The following is an 18483-nucleotide window of genomic DNA, read 5'->3' on the forward strand; positions in this document are numbered from 1 at the left end:
CTTTATTTGTCACACACTACCAAAACACTCTCCTAAACAACTTGTGAGCTCACCAAACAATTCAAGCAGAGAGACAGTTTTTGTTCACCACTTAGTAACATTCAGCATTACCAATCCTAATACCATTCCACCATCACAGCTCCAAATTTAACATTGTAACAACCACACCTATTTTTTTTTTTAATGTTGCAACAATAAACATTGGGCTAAAAAATAAAGTCAGCAGCAAAACAAACTTGAGACAATTTTTGCATTTAAAAGGCATCCCACTCTTCTCTTTACCTACTCCACTAACAAAAATACTACTTCCTGAAGTTTACTCTAATGCCAAATTCTGCATTACTGTTTCCATTCTAGATAATTCAATATAAACACTTTCAGAAATATACATCTACAGTAAGGATGACAAGAACATCCATTTATTAGTTACTCATTCACTTTCTTTTGGTATGCCCTCAATGGGAACATATACAAGCACTTTACTAGATAAACCAACACTGATACTCCTATTAAGAAAAACACAAATATATGGAGGAGTAGCACAGCAGTCTGAAACACATCCTTGTGCTATTTCGGTTAATAAAGATGTTTTGAAAATTCCAGCTCCTTCCTCTTTAAAGCCTTCCACCTACAGAAGAACAATGCTCAGACAAGCACCAGTCTCCATACAATAGCTGTTCTCTAATATACCAGGGCATTTGGTTCCTAGGAAACAGGCAAAAAAAAAAAAAAAGCCAACCCCACTAACAAAAAGTATCCAATATGTTAAATATGCAAATTAAGTAGGTCACACCACAGTCATATTTCACTCAATGGAGCAAAGAATTCACAACTCATTATATTCTGGAGTACAGGATTAGTTTTTCAGTAACTGCTCAAAAACTAAACAATTTCTGTTTTTCCACAGGCACCTCTGAAGTACAGTGCCTTTTAGGAACAAATGCAAGATCAGCATGAAAGGACTTTACTTATAGCATGAACATACATGTAGTTTTAATGCCAAAATAAATATTCTTAATGCAAGCGTACTGTAACCAGCCAGCTATTTGCATAGCCTACCCAATTTTGACCAAAGCACTGACAACAGCAAGCCACACCAAAACAAAGCCTACTATTTCAGTCCAAAACCTTACCAAATCCTGGGCAAGTTTTCACTGTGTTTGTCTATAGCCTGTAAGAGACCCAGCCAGAGTAATTGGCTTCTTAACACAGAAACCAGGCCAAGCCTCACTGCTGTAGGAAGCAGAGGAAACAGAACAGAACAAACTACCCTTTTGAACAATACTTTTCAATGTCCTCAAGGTAATCCATCAGCAGTTGTTTTCCAAGCTCCCACGAAAAAATGGAAGGTCCTGGGAAGATTAAGCAGGTCAGTGTCAGAAAAAGAAAACAACCCAGCAGCTGCATGCCTCATTCTTTCTTACTAATGTGTTCTTCACTGTTACACTTGAAATGACATTTCAAGAATATACTTGGTCAGAATAAGCACAGTTATTTATACCATTACAGTACCCACAAGAGTGGGTACTGTATGGCCTGTACATAGGCCAGGGCACTCAACCCCAACCAAGTGTCAAAAAACTCATCATCAGCCTGTTTGAAAGCATTGCAATCACCCAGCACAATACTAACAAACGAACAAAGTATCTTATGTTGTGAAAGGGCCATGCCAGCAAGCATAAAAGCTGTCAGCTGAATCACACCAGTGCCAGGCCAATGAATTCTACACTGTAGCTCCACCCTCCCTCTCTGACACTGAGCCTCTTCAGCTCATATTAGACGGGGAGCCGTAATTAAAGGGCACTGGTTATAACTGAGGGTGGAAAGAACATTGCCTGAAAAAAGGAAATCACCACCAATGCTACTTATACTGTTTCTACAATCTTTGCAAATCACAGTGCAATTGCAGACAATTACAGTCTACCAAGTACTTCAGCTACTGCTCCCATTTGCTTATTTTCCTGCCTGCAGAAGAGAGCAGCACAAACACCAAAAGAGCCCCTGTGAGCTCTTCATGTCTTCATTTTTTAGTTATGGGATTAAATAAGAAGAGGATATAGATATGCTTCTCGGTTCTCTTCCTCCCCTTTAAAGGATAACACAAATACAAAGATATGCAAAAAGTTCAGAAAAATGTTATTCATTTAGTCAGCCAGGAAAGGACAGGGAGGAGCTTTACACAAAAATCAATCTTCTGAACCCACAAGCAAGTCAAGTGACAATGATTCACAAAAACGTATTCAAGGATGATACCATTTTAGAACCAATAAAAAAAAAGTGAGCACCATCCTCTGACAGGAACAGTAAAATCCCTGCAATTAACTTCACATGTCCTTAGCAAATTTCTTGGGTAATCTCACCACACCCTGAACTCTTTGTACCAAAATATTCTTGAACCGATCAGAATTAAGCACACAAACAGCAAATCAATGCACAGAATACTTCTCATTCTCTCCCCATAGAAAGCTCACTGTTTAAGATAAAAAAGGGGAAAAAAAAAGAATGGAAGAGCCAACCTGCTGTTACAACAGCTCTCCAGAAGCTCAGAATAGCGAACAGAGCCCAGTTTACTCAATGCAAGCCCTGCCTGGTAAGTTCACATCCCAGACCCACTATTGTTTGTGCCAGCTGGGATGGAATTAGAGGAGAGAGTTACCAGCTAGAGAAGTGCTCTGCCACTGCAGCTCAGTGTGAGTGCTGCACAGCCACTTGCTGTCCCCCCACTCATGCTGCTGTATGTGACATGGAGATACAGGATGCCAGCTCTTCAACTGCACCTGCTACTAGCATGGAACTTACTGAAGAAAGAGGACACACACATTTTTCATCACCTGAGCATTTTGCTTTCATTTAACAGTCCACTTGCACAATGTTGTCCTCTTGCCCCACCGCCACAGTAGCTTTCATTTGCCTAACCAGCATGATAAAAGGAACAGCATGAGCAAGTCCTGATACTTCTTTCCCTCCAAATGCATGAAGTCAATTATAGAAATCAAGATATTTTAAATGTAATACAACTGTGGATAGAAAGTTTCTAGGCTTAGGCATGTTTTGCTTTTAGGCTTTCACAATGCAGAATATTATTAAGTATGACAAAATGGCATTTAGCCTGTAACATTCATTGTTGTAGAGACTTACATTTAAAGCCAAAATATATTTACATTAAACAAAAACAATTGAGTCATTGCACAAATCATGGAGAACCTCTACATCCATAATCCAGAGAACAGTGGATAAAATGACCAAACTTGCATTGAGGACTAGCTGACAATTATACAAATGGAAATAGAAAAGCACAGTTTCTCATTTCTTACATGATTTTCAGGGACTGAAAATGAACCATTTACTGAAATGCCTTTCTTTAGGGCTGCATTCCAATCCTGACAATGCCCTGAAGACAAATCAAACAGAATAGAAGCTACAACACAAGAGGATGCAAGTTTAACATTGCATTCCATAGTCGGGAAGAAAAGGGAAAAAAAATAGAAAAAAAAAATTTCAAGAAGGGTTTAAAAAAATAAAAAACACTTAAAATATTAGTCCATTCAGGTTTTTTTTTCCCATAAAGGTGTTGGAATTCAGATTTTGACTGAAACAGATAAGACAGATAAGAGGACTAGCAAAAATGTGAGCACTCTATAAAAAGAATATTCAATGCCATTGGCATAAGCCGAATGCCCAATAAGCCAAACCAGCCTGCAGGGTCTAAGGCAGGAAAAAGCAGAGGAAGCAGATAAAGTTACTTTAATAAAACAATTTAAAATAGCCATCATCCTCACCACTTACCACCTACAAGGAACAGTCCTCATATTTAAGCACATTAAGCCAAAAAACATCTATGTCAGACAAGCACAGGGCAAAAAAAAAGCCAACCCAAAACAACTCCCTCACAAAAAAAAATAAACGAAACACAGCTGGGTCAGGAATTTCACATAGCCAATTTTGTGGCATGGCACTCCATCCCACCACTAAGTAGCTCCCTCTCCACCCTCCGGGGATGAGACCCCCAATACGAGTATTGTAAGACAGCAGGTTGCAAAACAGTAAAAGCCCATTGGAGAAAACACTCGTGCTCACTGCTGTGCCCTCAGTCACACAGACACAATGGCAGCACAATGGTTCTGCTGTTTCTAACACTCCCACTGACTTCATGGGGAGATGAGAACAGGAATTAGCCCGGGATCTTCAGCAGCCATGAAAAGCACACAAACAGTCCATCTCCTCCAGGCAGCATGAAAAGAAGAAAGACTTGAGCTTTTGGTGAAACCCACATCTCTGATTCTTTTCTCTGCAAACTGCTCCAGTGACACAAGCACATAAAACATTTAGAGTTACTGGATTGCTACTTCTATTCAGCTCAGTGGCAAAAGACTGTGACTGAGACAAATGCAGAGGAAATTCTTGAGAAAAAGAAGAAAGTCAAGTGAAGATGATGTAGGAAGGTCTGATCTGCCATTGCACTGCCAGCCAAGAGTGGCCACAGGAGACCTTTGTATTTTAATTTATGCTCTCTCAGTCAGGCTGAGGAGCAGCAGCTGCTGCAGTTGGAGCAGAGAAGGCACGGCTGTCAGCAGAGCAGACGGGAGGGCAGTCCTTATGCCTGCTACCCTGTGGAGAGAAGAAAGAGCAGGAAAAGAAAGGCTTCCCCAGCAGGGACCCCTCACTGCAAAAACAGATTCTGGCTGGCAAGAGCAAAAGCTGTCCTCTTACACAAGCTTCAGCAGTATTGGTATGGAGCAGAAGTGAAAAAACAGAAACAGGAAAAAGTTAAAATATATACATATACATGCACACAAGCATACCTGTATATATGTATGTGTGTGTATATATACACACATATACACACATACACACATATATATCTATATATATAAATAAAAGTAAACATGCTAACATACACTGCCCACACTCAATTTTATTAATGCTAGAAAAATCCACAGTTTTCTACCAATTATACTTTTGGAAGTAGAGCTAGCCTACAGCATTAAATTGAATTTGCAAGATGGGTTTTCCTCATTCAGTAGAATCTACCATATAATGCAGAACACAGTCCTAGTGAGCAACAAGGATGGGGCAGAGAGGGAACAATTCTTTGTTGCTAAGAAAACAGGAATTAATCCAAGTACTTCACATATATATATAACCAAACAAAACCCCTAAACTACCCACCTCCCCCCCAAAAAATACACACTGAAAAGCTTAAGAAAACCAAAACAACCAACCAAAGTAATACACATTTAAATGCTAAGCCTTGAAGTGTTTTGTTCCATTGTCCAACTTTTCATTGAAGTACTTCCAAAATAGATCCCCATGCAGCAAATAAAACAGATTTCAAGATGAACAGCTACCAAACTGTTTTCTCAGGGCTATTTTCTTTTTTTGTTTTTTTTAAGCTTTCCTACAGCAACAAGACTAAGTTCTTTACCTGGAAATCCAGTTCCCAAGGGGATCGGATCATAGACCTGAGCCCTGGGAATAAGAATTTACAAAGGAATTCAGAAGCACTCATTTATTATTTTTAAGTAAAACAAAAAAAGTCTCAGAACTCTGTAAGCTATTTTTTTCTCATTCTCAAGCCTAGTAAACTGGCTCAAATCTGAAGTCAGTCTCTCTATGGTCACTTAGTTTTAAAGGATCTGATCATGCCATCAAGTTTATGCTGCACTCTTGCCTCTCTCTTTGTCAGCCAGTCAATACTAGTCATCATCCACAACACATTCTTTCTTCCTTCCCAGGACTACTATGCAAATGAACAAGAAAAGTCCCACATTTCATTTATCAGATGTCTAATGCTGTGGTATAAAGAAAGATGACTTTTATAAACTTGCCTTGATTAACAAAAGAAAAATTTTCTTGGACTACAACACAACCTTCCAGATGTCACACTTATACAGCAGCAACGACTCCACTCTTCTGCCAGGCCAGTGATTTACTTTTTGTAACCCCTCAGGGTTCTACTCTCAGCACAACACTGATCTCTGCTTCACAGACAGCCTAGGCAGCAGGGCCAATAAGCCACACATTCGCTTAGGAGCTTTCTTGGGGCCCAGCCAAGAAAGGAACTTTACATCTTTTCTTCCAAAATAACAGGTGAGTGCTACATTTGACCTTTTATGTTGCAACCAATTACTGCAATCTTCCAAAATAGTAACCAAAGGAAGGCACAGTCTGGTGTCTCCCTGAGAACACCCTTCAGATTCACCCGCCCATCACAAAACTCTCATATTTTGTACACGATTTTTGTAAATTAATAAAAATGCACCATAATCAATGGCAAAATTAGATAAGGATTCTGGGAGTTTAGGCTTACATGTTTCTTCCTTTTGTGAAGCATGGGAAAGAGAGGATGAAAAAGGACAGAACTTCAAGGAATTGCAATCCTACATAAAAAACTGCCAACTGTATGTCTTACTGTTAAACATGGCCTGGGCTGAAAATGGTTATTTCATTGTAACTGGAGGAGCTCTGAGGAGATCCAACTAGGTCACCATCTGGAAAGTTAAAGCTCCTCTTCGCAGCAGAAAGCTTTTTCATCTGTGACATCCAGCTGTAGTTGCCTTGGACTGGTACACTCACTTGACTTTACACGCCTCCTACATTTGTAATTCAACCATGTGAACCACTGAAAAGGAAGGTGTCCAAAATTTGTTTCTTGATGGTATTATGTGCAAAAGCCAGGGGCAGGGTACAGCAGGAAACAGATAAAAGGTGTTTCAAGCTACATTCTTCAGATGCAGGATTTTCATTGTGGTTTCACAGAAGCTAAGCAGATGAACATGAAAGTTAATCGACTCCAAGCTACAGAATGCTTTATTAGATGCCTGTTGGAACTCCACCTCTCCCAAAGCAAGCCAATACTAATGGAAAAAAAGGTACAGCTAACAACTGGATGTCACTCACTTCAGAAAAATTAGAGATTCAACTGTCAACCAGATAAATTCACAAAGAAAATATCATATAGGGATACCAAGTACAAAGATATTAGTTCTGGGTCTGAAAGGCAGGGGATTGAGAGCACATTCCCTAAGATGTATCAGTGTGTACCTACCTCGCTTCTTACACTTCTCAACAGCTCTCTCCCACTGGCCACTTTCTGATGATATTTACCTTAAACAGACCTATTGCCTGATCCAACATGATCACAGGTATGGCCTCTTAGTTGCATATCTAAAAAGGTTGAGGTCCTCCTTGGCAGTGACACCTTATTTTAGTTATTTTCTATACGAGGAAATGCTCCAGCCAAGCATAATATTACATGTCAGAGAGAAAAGACTAGAACATCTCACAGCCCATCACCCATTAGAGCTTCAAAACAACTTTCTATGCAAGTTTTCATTCTTGTGCCCTATCCAAATCCAAGAACATTCCCTTTTATTTTAAATGCAAAACACCCATATTAAGGGAACTGATTAACAGTGAATGTGCCTGAATTTTAAACAATATTTTAATGCTCTATATTTTATTAAAGTAACATAATTTCTTGAAAATTTCAGAGATACCTTTAATAAGCTCACAAAATTTCTTCCAATAACCTTTGAAACTTAGGAGGATTTACTCCTTTTGCTTCCAGTTACTTTACTGATTATTATAATTTGTTAGGAACATTGCACAAACAACAAATACATGAGCCTCACCCTACTCTCGCTGTGAACACTGAGAATCCATTTTGCAATTTTTTAACAGTTTAGAGACCGTGAAGTACAAACTACTGGCATTATCTCAGGTTAAGGCAAAGAAAAATTTTCACTAGACATATTCATCCCAAAAGTTCAAGGGAGAAAGAAAAAACCTCACCTTTATTACCTTTCAGCAAAATAAAGTAAGAAATACCACTCCAGACAAACTCCTTCTGGGTCATATCAGACCAGTAATAATGGTTTAGTTTCCATAACTTCTGTAGTAACTCTAGCTCTGCAGATTTCAGCATTCCTTTCATGCCTTAGGCTTTCCTAACTCAGCCAGGGGTTGATCAAAGGTATCAGGCTTTGAAAACAATATGGAAAGGACAACAGACAATGTGACACAGTCTGTGTCCACAGACTTGAGCTAATTAAGCTGAAATATTCCAAGGGGGCATTGCTCAGTGTACAGTAGACTTTTTTTCAGACTGGATCTCTCTACAGAGGTTAATAATTATGCCAAATACTAATTGCAGTGTTCGTGTTTGACATGGGCACTACTCACCAAAAAAAACAACCCCATAGGGCTTTAAGTCAAAGCAGGTAAACCAGTCTGGTGTTTCAGCAGCAAAATGGTTCTCCTAGTCACATCCTCCCCAAGGGAAGTTGTTCTCCTTCCATGTCACTCTTCACCAGCCTCGCGGTTGATCCATGAAGCCGTATCTTACACAGGCTCTAAACTGGTTTAGCTGGCAAAGACACCATCTTCAAACGCCCCCCCGGGATAAAACCATCAAAACTCCAAACTACCTTTGGACTGCATGGTACCCCAGGCAGAAATTAAAGATTATTGAGAAATGCCTTTTTATCACATCTTTCACACCACACAAAACACAGCCAAACACATTTTAAAACAAACAAACCAACCAACCTGTTTTTGGTAATTAAATTGTTAATCCACACAAAAGTAACAGAAATCCAGATTACAGGATCTTCAAAGAAACATTTTTTTTCACTTCTTTATCATTAACACTTCAACTTGCTTAATAAGAACTGTAGATCCATAGGTATATTGTTTCTTCACACACTAAAGGGAAAAATAAGAGCAAGATTCTTTCCCCTAGAGAACTCCCTTACATTGAATCTGGTCAAAAGGCAAAGCTCAGCACTCTCCTCCAAAATCTTGGAACAGTTTTTGGCTCTGGAGGTTAATGGTTCATGTAAAGGTACGTGACAATGTAGCAGATTAAGGATTCAGCGCAATAGATTAAAGTTCTTCATCTCAGTTGGTGGTATGACGGATCTAAAATCAGGGATTGTTAACCTTAACCTTTTTTTTTTTTCCCTAAACCATCAATAAGAATCAGTTTCACATTTCTTTAAAGTGTTCCTTAAGGGCAAAAAGAAAGGTGGCTCTTGTTGTTTACTTTTAACAGTATTGAAACCATTGGTACTAGCACCAGCTAAAACTACCTACTCATATTGCTTTATCACAAAGTGCTGAAACAATCCAATAGTAAGAAATAAATGTAATATTCATCAAGTTCTGCACTTAGAGAGACTTTTTATTTTTTCTCTATCAATCACCAAAGCATGAACAAAACTAGACCTAGATGTTCAGTCCCCATTCATCTGTAAATTGATTTTCAGGCATGATTTATATACACACACCTTCTTTTATGCTTTGTTTACAGAAATTCTACTGTCTGACACACTAACTTACTTGATAAGACAACATTAGCAGTAACAGAATGTATTTCATACAGAAGCAATTATCTTTAGCTTAAGCTGTTGTTAAAGTTCAGATGCCTCTAATAAAATGTGGAGCGTTCTTATGCGGTTGTTGGTAGAGCACGTCAGTAGTGGTGCTTTAGAGCTGGGCATTAGCAGCTCCCTGGGACACAGATGTATCATGAAGTTGCTGTTATTATATACATGCCTGGTGAAAGCAGGGCTTGGTACTCAATGAAGGGCTAGGAATCACTACTTAAAAAAATGACAGCAGTGACCAGCTTACTGCCCAGACTGGTAGCAAGGCAGATAGACTGCAGAAACCACTGTTTTCTGCACATATTTCAGCACATGTAAAGCTATTTCCTACAAGCACACCACTACTCTGCAGTTAGAGAGAACAGTCACAATTGCTTGCTGAGAATGACCTCTGTGTCCTTCATCAGCTGAAAGTTCTCTCAGTCCTCCAAGGATTAGAGTCTCATAGAGCTCCTGTTACTGCAGGGAAGTTATCATGTAATGGATGTCTGGTACACTTGACTGTTCTCTGCCAGAGCTTTTGGTTAGAGCACTCTATCACTCTTTTTGCCAGGTCTTAACTTCTTAGGCAACTGAAGTAATTGCTCCAGCTCCTTTGAATGACTTTTCAGTGTTTCATTTGGGGAACCTCTTTGGGCTTTCTCACACATCCTCCCTTTTTTTGTTTGTTTTTTTTTTTAAACCTACATTGTTTGAAAAACAATTATGCAGCTGCCAACAAGTGATTCCCACTGAAGTCAACAGGATCTGCTCTTGTGCAGAGGGTCGTAGTAAGTGCCCAGTCATTTACAGAGCTGAAAGCCTTTGCGCTCTATACTCTAAGTGCATGAAGGGCTAAGCAGGGGGCTCATGCAAAATTAATAACACATCAGGAAGTGGATGAGGGGAGGGAAGGCACTGAATAATTGATCCACAGTTTGTTTTCTGTGAATTCTGAAACAATTTTATGGATGTTTGTTTTGGTTTGCCTTTGTATTTTCCACGGCAGAAAGTTTTTGAACTGAAGTTCTACTAACAAAACTGAGTGAAATAATGGCAAGAGTGGTCTTTTGATAAAAACAAGCAGAAAAGTATCTTCCCAGAAAGAAAGAGAAAAAACAAGGCAGGCCTTTTTTCAGACAAAATATGGCTACCCTCTCACTTTTATAAGCTTACATTCTTAAACACCTTCTGCTTTATGAACAAATGTGTGTATTCCTTTCCTCCTTGTTCTGTGAAAAATTACAAGTTTCTCTTCTAGCCATCATTTATACAGAAATACAATCACATCCCACAATGCAAAGTCCATCCTTCCATCTTCTAAAGTCCTTCCAACTCCTCAAGCTAGGAGTCTAATACTGCTCACTTGAATGATTTCAATAACACCGCTACATCAGAAGTGTTCTACCCTGGTCCATAATATGATCTGCAGTCATTTTAAGGACATGTTACAGTGGCAGGTAGGAGCATTTCAGCATAAATGAAAATCTGACCCTAGTACACTAAGAAGATTTAAATATCAATACTCACTGGAGTTCTGATACATCACCAAAGATACAAAAAAGGAGCCCCACAAAGTCTCACCATAAAATACTTAGGACTTTACCGTATGTTTCTAACTCATACAGCAGCAACAACCACCAGCCTATTTAAATATCAGTCCTGTTCTCCAGCCTCAAAACATCACTGAGATCCTGTGCTTCAACAGCAACAGGCCTTCCATGCAGTGCAAACAGGAGACACTGCACATCCCTCAAATCTCTATGATCATGCCAATCTAAAATAGCCCCATCCATTCTACCTCACTTGATTCTACATGGCTCAGTCTTGCAGCAATTTTTTATGAATTGTTATGAAATGTGAAATTCTTCACATCAGAGCCAGAGCTGTGTGCATAGCTTTGATATTGACCAGACTTACAATTTGACACAATAAGTAGAGAAGGATTATCTCCCAAAGATGTTATTTGGGAAGTCTTGTACCAACATGAGGCTTGCTGTTTCACAGGGAGATGCTCACAGATTACCCCGAAAGGTGTACACATGTTTATGGAACAAAGATGTTTGTCAAATAGGAGCAAGTACCTTAGAAAATGGTACAAAAACACGCCAGAGGTGAGGTTTTACTTCTCCTTCCCACTTTCCAGTGGTCATGTGTCTGGACTCCAGTAACAGAGTCCATAAACTGCCTCTCGCAGCATGCAGAGGCTCCTGTGACCTTTTTATTCCAGGTGTAAGAACAGACACAGACACATGGAGAGCCACAGAAAGGGCTTCCTCAGAGAATGGAGCAGAGAGAACTGCCTCTTCAAGCTGGAGTAGAGCACAAACTGAAAGGAGGGCAAAACCAACAAGAATAGGATATTTACAAAAGGCATGGTAATTTCTCTAGATAGTGGTGAGCTGCTATTGACAAGAAAACCACAAGTAAGTGGACTACTTCATCACTGTCATTTATTAGGCATGACATCTAAAACAATATATGAAATACCAGATGATAGAGAGCTCACTAGAAATCTTACACACATTCCTATTTCTGGGATGGGGAAGTTGAAGACAAAAGCTACTGTAGCCTATAGCTGTCCTTTTCCCTCTGTCAGATGTCAGCCCCACTGCAGGACAGCTAGATATAAGATAGAATCATGAATCTACAGGGCAGAGAAAAGTACACAAAAACAACTAAAATGGCCAGATGGGAGTCACAATTCATTCACCTGCTACAGTGGTGCAAACCCTTGAGTGTCAATCTCATCAGGATTTGGATTGGTTTTCTTTAATAGGCAAAGTTATTAGCTGTATCCGCTCAGGAGCTACTTCCTCTCCCACAGGTATGAAAGTGATTTAAGAAAAAACGTAGGAAAGCAGAAGCCAACAAGGATATAAACTATGTAAAAATGTAATTGACTTATGTTCCTGAGTCAAACACACACTTATTTGCGTGAAAAAGTTTCTGCAGAATAAAATATTGATTCAAATATCACTACAAACCTTTAGACCACACTGGCAGTGGTTTTGCCTATCTTCAAAACAAAGAATACAAAAAGAAAGTAATGTTTTCAAACCACACCCAGCCCCACACAGCTGAAGAGGGAACACTACTTGTGACCATGTCAGAGCTCCCAGCAGAAGCAGAGCATTAGAACAGTCAGAGGAAGCAAAAGTCCTACTCTGCATGCAACAGCAATTAGATGGGTTTCCAGTCCCCTCAAGTCCTGCTTTTAGGTTCCTAAGTTAATAAACTTCTGCTCTAGCAAATTAGAATTAATTTTTAAGTACTGTGTTATTTTGTGTACATATTATGTAATTAAAGGTATGTGTATATATATGTATATGCATGCATAGTGTTATACATATACAAATGCATCTCCAGCACTAAATGCATACAAACCCTTTGTATGTAATAAGGCAGCAGAAACTACACTACTTGGGAATGGATAATCATGACAAACATCTCAGAGAGGTCATTTGCCACCCCATCTAGGAGGCCACTCCAACAAAGGTTTAGTGCTATTAGAGGGAGAGGCAAAGTGGAATAACATTTATGGGAAGAAAAAGAAACCAGAGAGGTAAATGATGGAGCTGTCCACTTAAGTTCAAGTTAAGTTCCCATTACAATAACCTTGGAAGAGAATCACTGCTTTTTGTTTCTCTAACATCACTGAGCAAGCAGGAGTAAACAGATAACCATTGTAACTCTTCCAAAATAGTGAAGATCAAAGTGCACCAGAGAGGTAGCACTTACGTAACAGTGCTCACTGGAGTGAGCTAACTATTGACCCAGCACTATGTCCTACACCTCTGTGTACTCCATACTACAAAACCACTTTACTTAGAGCTGAAACAGGCCATGCTTGTACAATCACTTTAAGTTGATCTATGCAGGGAAAGAAGGAGCCAGTCCCACCATCTTCCCACACTTCATTCTTGGAGCCAAACAGCAAATCGATAGAAATTGACCCAGATGGGAAAGTTCTCAGCCATATCTGGTAACTGACTGCTGTCAGTCCACTGAAGCTGCATTAGCAGATTTGACTCTGCAGCCTTGTGCCAGCCTCAGCTGTTTGCAGCCTCCCGCTCTCATTTTGACACCAGAATTTGCAAGGCCACACATTGTTGAGGCTGGGACTCGGGGGCCTGTCCGACCCCCAGCTCTGCCACAAACTATCCTGGATAGAGCTCCTGAGAAGGAATAATGATCCAGGGAGTCTCAGGCACTTTCCAGCCAGGGGTAACCCTTAGGAGCGGTCGGTCTGAGGCTTCACGTGATCAGCTCTTTTAGAAGTGATTTCAGCTCTAGTGATCAGCTCAGATCAGCCCAGCTCTGCCCATGGGTTACACCAGCCAACGCATAGACGGGAGACCGTGTAGCATTCCATGGGGACCTTTATTGGGAGGATTCAGCAAAGGGAGCCAGTGATGATCTTCCACAGAACTGGGCAAAAGCCAGGGTTTTTATAGGGAAGGGAAGAATTGGGAAAGGGACCAGTGGTCTGAGACCAGGATAAGATCACCAGAAGTTAACAGGGAGATTGTTGCAGTTGGACACGATGTATCAGTGTGGGTTCACAGCAAACACACCATCAGTTGCTAGGAAAAAGGGCTTTTATTCTCCAAACTTTTCAGCTTCTATAGGGTCTTATGCTACAGGGTTAACATGATTGGGTAAGGGAACACCACCTCTTGTCCCATTGCTGGGACAAGAGAAAAACATGCTATCTACAATTATGCAGAACTGTTTTGAGAAAGCAAGATGATTTACAAATTCTGTCCTTGAGTGCAAGATCTCTCAAGAAACTTCCCCTTGGAAACAGATCTGCCACTGACAGCCTGCAATTCCCTTAGGTTCAGAGCAAATCAGGTCCACAGGAGATAACATGGGGTCCTGGAAGGGGTCCACAGCTTAGTCACCATGACTAAGTAGTTTTGTCTTATCTTAGGGGACAGATCTCCAAGGAGGTAGCCTGTCAGAGGGCTTGGCTTCCTCCACAACACATGAAAACCAATCCTGAAAGGTTCCCACAACCAAAGAGGAAAGTGGCCCTGCAACAGAAACAAGTCCTCCTAGGCATTCAGAGATGGAAGAAAAAATTGAGTTAAAAAAAATGAGTTAGGCACCCTTAATGGCCACAGAATGAAAAAGAAACAAGAGCATGGTTGTGATATCAAGCAGTATTCATTAAACACTGTATGTTAGTTATTTTTTAACTGCAATCATTCATATTTTATAGTTTTATATATATATATATATTTTATAGTCTTCACAAGCCAGATGGATGAATTTTCATCTAGAAATTAATTGGATAACTTCTTGGAAAAGAGGAATTTAAATTTTACAAGTCTTACCTCTTCCTTTTTAATTATATATTTAATTATTGTTGGACTGACTGAATTCACACACATTCATTTAGACATAAACCCACATGAACCAGCCTTCAGGCATTGGCAGTCAGGAAGACAATTTCTACAAAATGCTGTCTTTTACCCACATGGAACAGGGAATCTTTCTGGTTTTATATTTAAATGGGAAAAATTAAAATTAAAAAATCTGAAACCCTTGCTCTGTGCACAGTACAACACCCCAGTATACTTCGAACTGACAGGTGCCCGGGATACTTGGCAACCCTTCTCATTACCTGGGAGGACCCACTGCTTTGAAATGCCACCATTTCCAAATTCTGTGCTCCAGTCTGAAACACTCCAATCACATGGCACTGCAGAGACATCTTCCACAAGGTGACATAGTTAATTGAAGCACAGCACAAAGCAACAAAACCCTTGCCGTACATTATCTGTGAACTTTTTTTCCTCAGGGTCTCTGCTCCCATAGAAAAACCATTTACAGCACATACAGGGAACTCCCTTCAAGCTTTTTAAATCACAAAATCTTTAAATGACAGCCCACTGGAAAACAGAATGTAGCAGAAGAGATGCAGTTCAGTGAGAAGGAAGCAGAGAACCCAGCCTCACAAGGGTAAGTATATGTCCTACACGGGTAAGCAAAGCAAAGGTATCCAACAGGGAGTACCTGTGCTGCAGGCTCGGACAAAATGACAGGCACCAGGTGGGTCTGCTTGGGGTGACATCCCACACACAGCACTGCTGCACCTTCACTTGGGGCACCAGAGCTGAACTGAAAGAACCTGCCCTCTTAACACAGAGAAAATCCTGACAAAAAATGATGTTCCACATCATGTAAGATTAGCCCCTAAATCAACAAAAATTAAGCTGGACTTTCATCAAATGTAATCCACTAACACTAGGAAACACCCCACAGGCCAAGGTACTGCAAGCAGCCTTGCAGTATCACTTATTCCATACTCAGTACCCTCTAACAGTAGTCAGCTAGGGCAATGACAGCAGACACACTCAGGTTATATATAACTCATCAATATCACATTTACAAAGTGAGCAGAACAGAATTCTCTATGAATCCAAAATATTGCACATGTCTAAAGACATCTAGTCTTCTTTTAATGCTTTTTTTTAATTCAATACCACAAAGAAGGACCAAATACTTTTAGAAATAACATTATTTGCTTATTAAAGAAAACCTGTTTAAGCAAAAATCCCTATAGTTCTTTGGGTTTTTTTTCTCTGTAAGAAGTTTTGCTGTTGGGAAAACCAGGAGGCAACAGGTACAGAATAGGTACACAAAGTGTTTTCATAATATTTCTTCCCTTTGTCACAAAAGGAAAAAAGCTCTTTTGTCACCACACATCAGGAACATTGCTTGAAATGGTTTTCAATATGATTTGATGTAACAGAGTCTTCACTAGCAGCAGAGGGATTTTCAAGGCCTGGAAGAGGCATATTGATTTTTCCCAGTTCTGTGGAAAATTGACAGTTCATTCATAAGATCCTCTGTGTGTGATGAAATACTTATTCTAAATGCTGTCCAGAGGAAAGTGACTTGAAAGCTGAAACATTAGTTGAAGAATCTGATGCAGAGACTGATGTGTATTAAAATAAATACTGCTACAGGCTCATTTAATTTATAAAGCTAAAGGAGTAGGATCTGACTGTTTTTTGCATCTCTGCAAGTCAGGCCATCTGGAGGTTATATGAGATCACACTGAGTCAGAGTTTGATACCAAATCAAGCACCCCTGACTGCAAGCCTCAGTGTGCTAGTGACATTTTTAAATGCCAGCAGAGAAGCCTGAACTGCTCTAGGTCTCTGTGTATGTTACAGAAGCAGCTACACTGAGCACTGTGCCAACAGTGACTTCCACCCACACCGACCCTTACACCTGTACAAAATACTGCTGAAATCAGGGAAAATCTGTATCCACAGAGAACTACATGTGAAAGACTGGAAGGACTGCTGGCTCAAAGTATTTTGGGTGCATGTGTGGGAGAATAGGTAGGTCTTGCTCTGGAGAGGCGATGCCCCACTCTGCACACACACATCCCCCTCTGGGCCTGGATCCCAGCTCACCAGTCCCCACCACACCACAGGAAGTGCTCCACACTCCAGCCCTGGAGCCCCAGTCAAGCCCCAGAGGGGCCAGATGACCTTAAGTCCAAACTGAGGGAAGGGCCCAGGAAAGCCAAAGGGTACTAAACTGAAGCATGAGGCAAGCACAGGTATTCACCCTAACTCCTCTTGGAATTCCTCTCAGCTGAACACTGGTGGAACCAGGAGGAGTTATGCTTGGTCTTTTCAATCTTTTCTGTCTTTCTCTCTTCTTCTTTCTTCTTCTTCTAACTCTCTCTTCTCAGTTTTGAGTAACTTAAAATCAGACAGGCCTGGAGTAGCTGAGTTCAATGGGCTTTGTGAACTGTTTTATGTTGAGTGAATGCTACTCTAAACTTTTACCAATATTCTCCAATTTTCTAAAGTTACCAGTAAAGTTTTTTGTTGTTTTGACCTCTTGACAACATCTTGTCAATACCTCTCCTGTACATCTAACTCAGAGTACATGAAAAACCATAAACCTTTTCAGGAGTCTTATCCAGCAAGTGTTTTTTGGGGCCTTACCTCACAACATAGGATGTTTAGTGGTAGAAGCAGTAGCACAATCTAAAAAATTGGGATGTTTTCCAAATTTAATATGACAGCACAATGAAACAGATTATTCTTTACTGATTTAAGTAAAGAAATATCTTAACTTAAAGATAAGTAAAGGAATGTAAGTAATGTAAATAAGTAAGCAATGTATTGATGGATTTTGTACCGTAAAACTGTCATGAAGTGCAATTCAGTACATTCATTAAAAATTGGATAAGCTTCTTCTTGGTTTTAATTCTTTATTGCATTTTAACAATATTAGCTAATTTTTAATGAGAAACAGACAAATTGTACAAAAGTACAAAGTCACTATAAAATTCAAGTTAATTAAAAAGTCAGATATGAAAAATTTTAAAATACTACCATACTGGAAGACACTTTTATGGCTAATGCTGACAGTGACTTCTGGGTCATCTCTAACAGAGCTGGGTTACTTCACAAGCTGTTCAGCTCCTTGCTCTCCTGTCTACATCAATAAAACAATTACAGTCCTGTTGACAGGCTACCAGCCATGCATTTGAGAAGCATGCTGCATATTTTGGGCAAAACAAGGCTCCACTACAGAACTATAGTTTAAGACCAGAATTTCCTAATTGGTAGAATTAGGTCAAGTGATTTCTTGAGGTCAAAAATATTTTCTCTCACCTCCAGTTTTTACTGAAAGCAAAACATTATATTCTAAATGCCCATAAGTGACTCTTCACAGGTTACTGCTTTTGGTTACTGGAGTATGAACTGCTAATGTAATTAGCCCCAGCACTTAACAACACGTTTCTTGCTCCAAATTTATAACTTGTAGCAGACCTTGTGCCAAAACCAGTTTATATTTATTTCTCAACATAGACTTCAAAATGTCTGTTTGTAAGAATGGGACTTAAAAGAAAAGGAAGTGATATTTCACTAACTGTAAGCTCAAGTTTCTCATCCTCTACTAATCATTTACTTGCATCTTACAGAGTCTGAGGAATAAAGAATAAATTAAAGTTAGCTAAGAAGTACATCAGGATTATTGTAATCTATAGAATTAGGTTTTAGAAAGCATTCTTAAATAACAGATTACATACATACTTTCAAACTCCTGTCCACTTCAGAGGATTTTTCTTCTT

At 39.7% G+C, this 18483-nt stretch overlaps 1 protein-coding gene and 1 long non-coding RNA gene across 6 annotated transcripts in view; one reads left to right on the plus strand and one right to left on the minus strand.

Moving 5' to 3' along the window:
* TSPAN5 (tetraspanin 5) overlaps positions 1–18483 on the minus strand; it is a 98851-nt gene that overhangs the window by 58343 nt on the left and 22025 nt on the right. For 2 of the 5 annotated variants that reach the window (XM_033513769.1, XM_015623975.1), the window contains exon 1: positions 15001–15105. The exons of 1 other annotated variant lie outside the window; for it this stretch is intronic. In XM_033513769.1, the coding sequence (XP_033369660.1) occupies positions 15001–15090 (90 nt within the window). In that variant the 5' untranslated portion in view covers positions 15091–15105. Of the gene's footprint in view, positions 1–5425; positions 5474–15000; positions 15288–18483 lie in introns of those variants that run through there. 2 more of the 5 variants (XM_015623977.2, XM_033513767.1) reach the window with 2 other exon arrangements.
* LOC117244261 overlaps positions 15252–18483 on the plus strand; it is an 8472-nt gene continuing 5240 nt past the window's right edge. The window contains exon 1 of the long non-coding RNA XR_004497007.1: positions 15252–15338. This is a non-coding gene — a long non-coding RNA (uncharacterized LOC117244261). The remainder of the gene's footprint in view (positions 15339–18483) is intronic.

This window comes from Parus major, chromosome 4, assembly GCF_001522545.3.
Source record: "Parus major isolate Abel chromosome 4, Parus_major1.1, whole genome shotgun sequence".
Classification (NCBI taxonomy): domain Eukaryota; kingdom Metazoa; phylum Chordata; class Aves; order Passeriformes; family Paridae; genus Parus; species Parus major.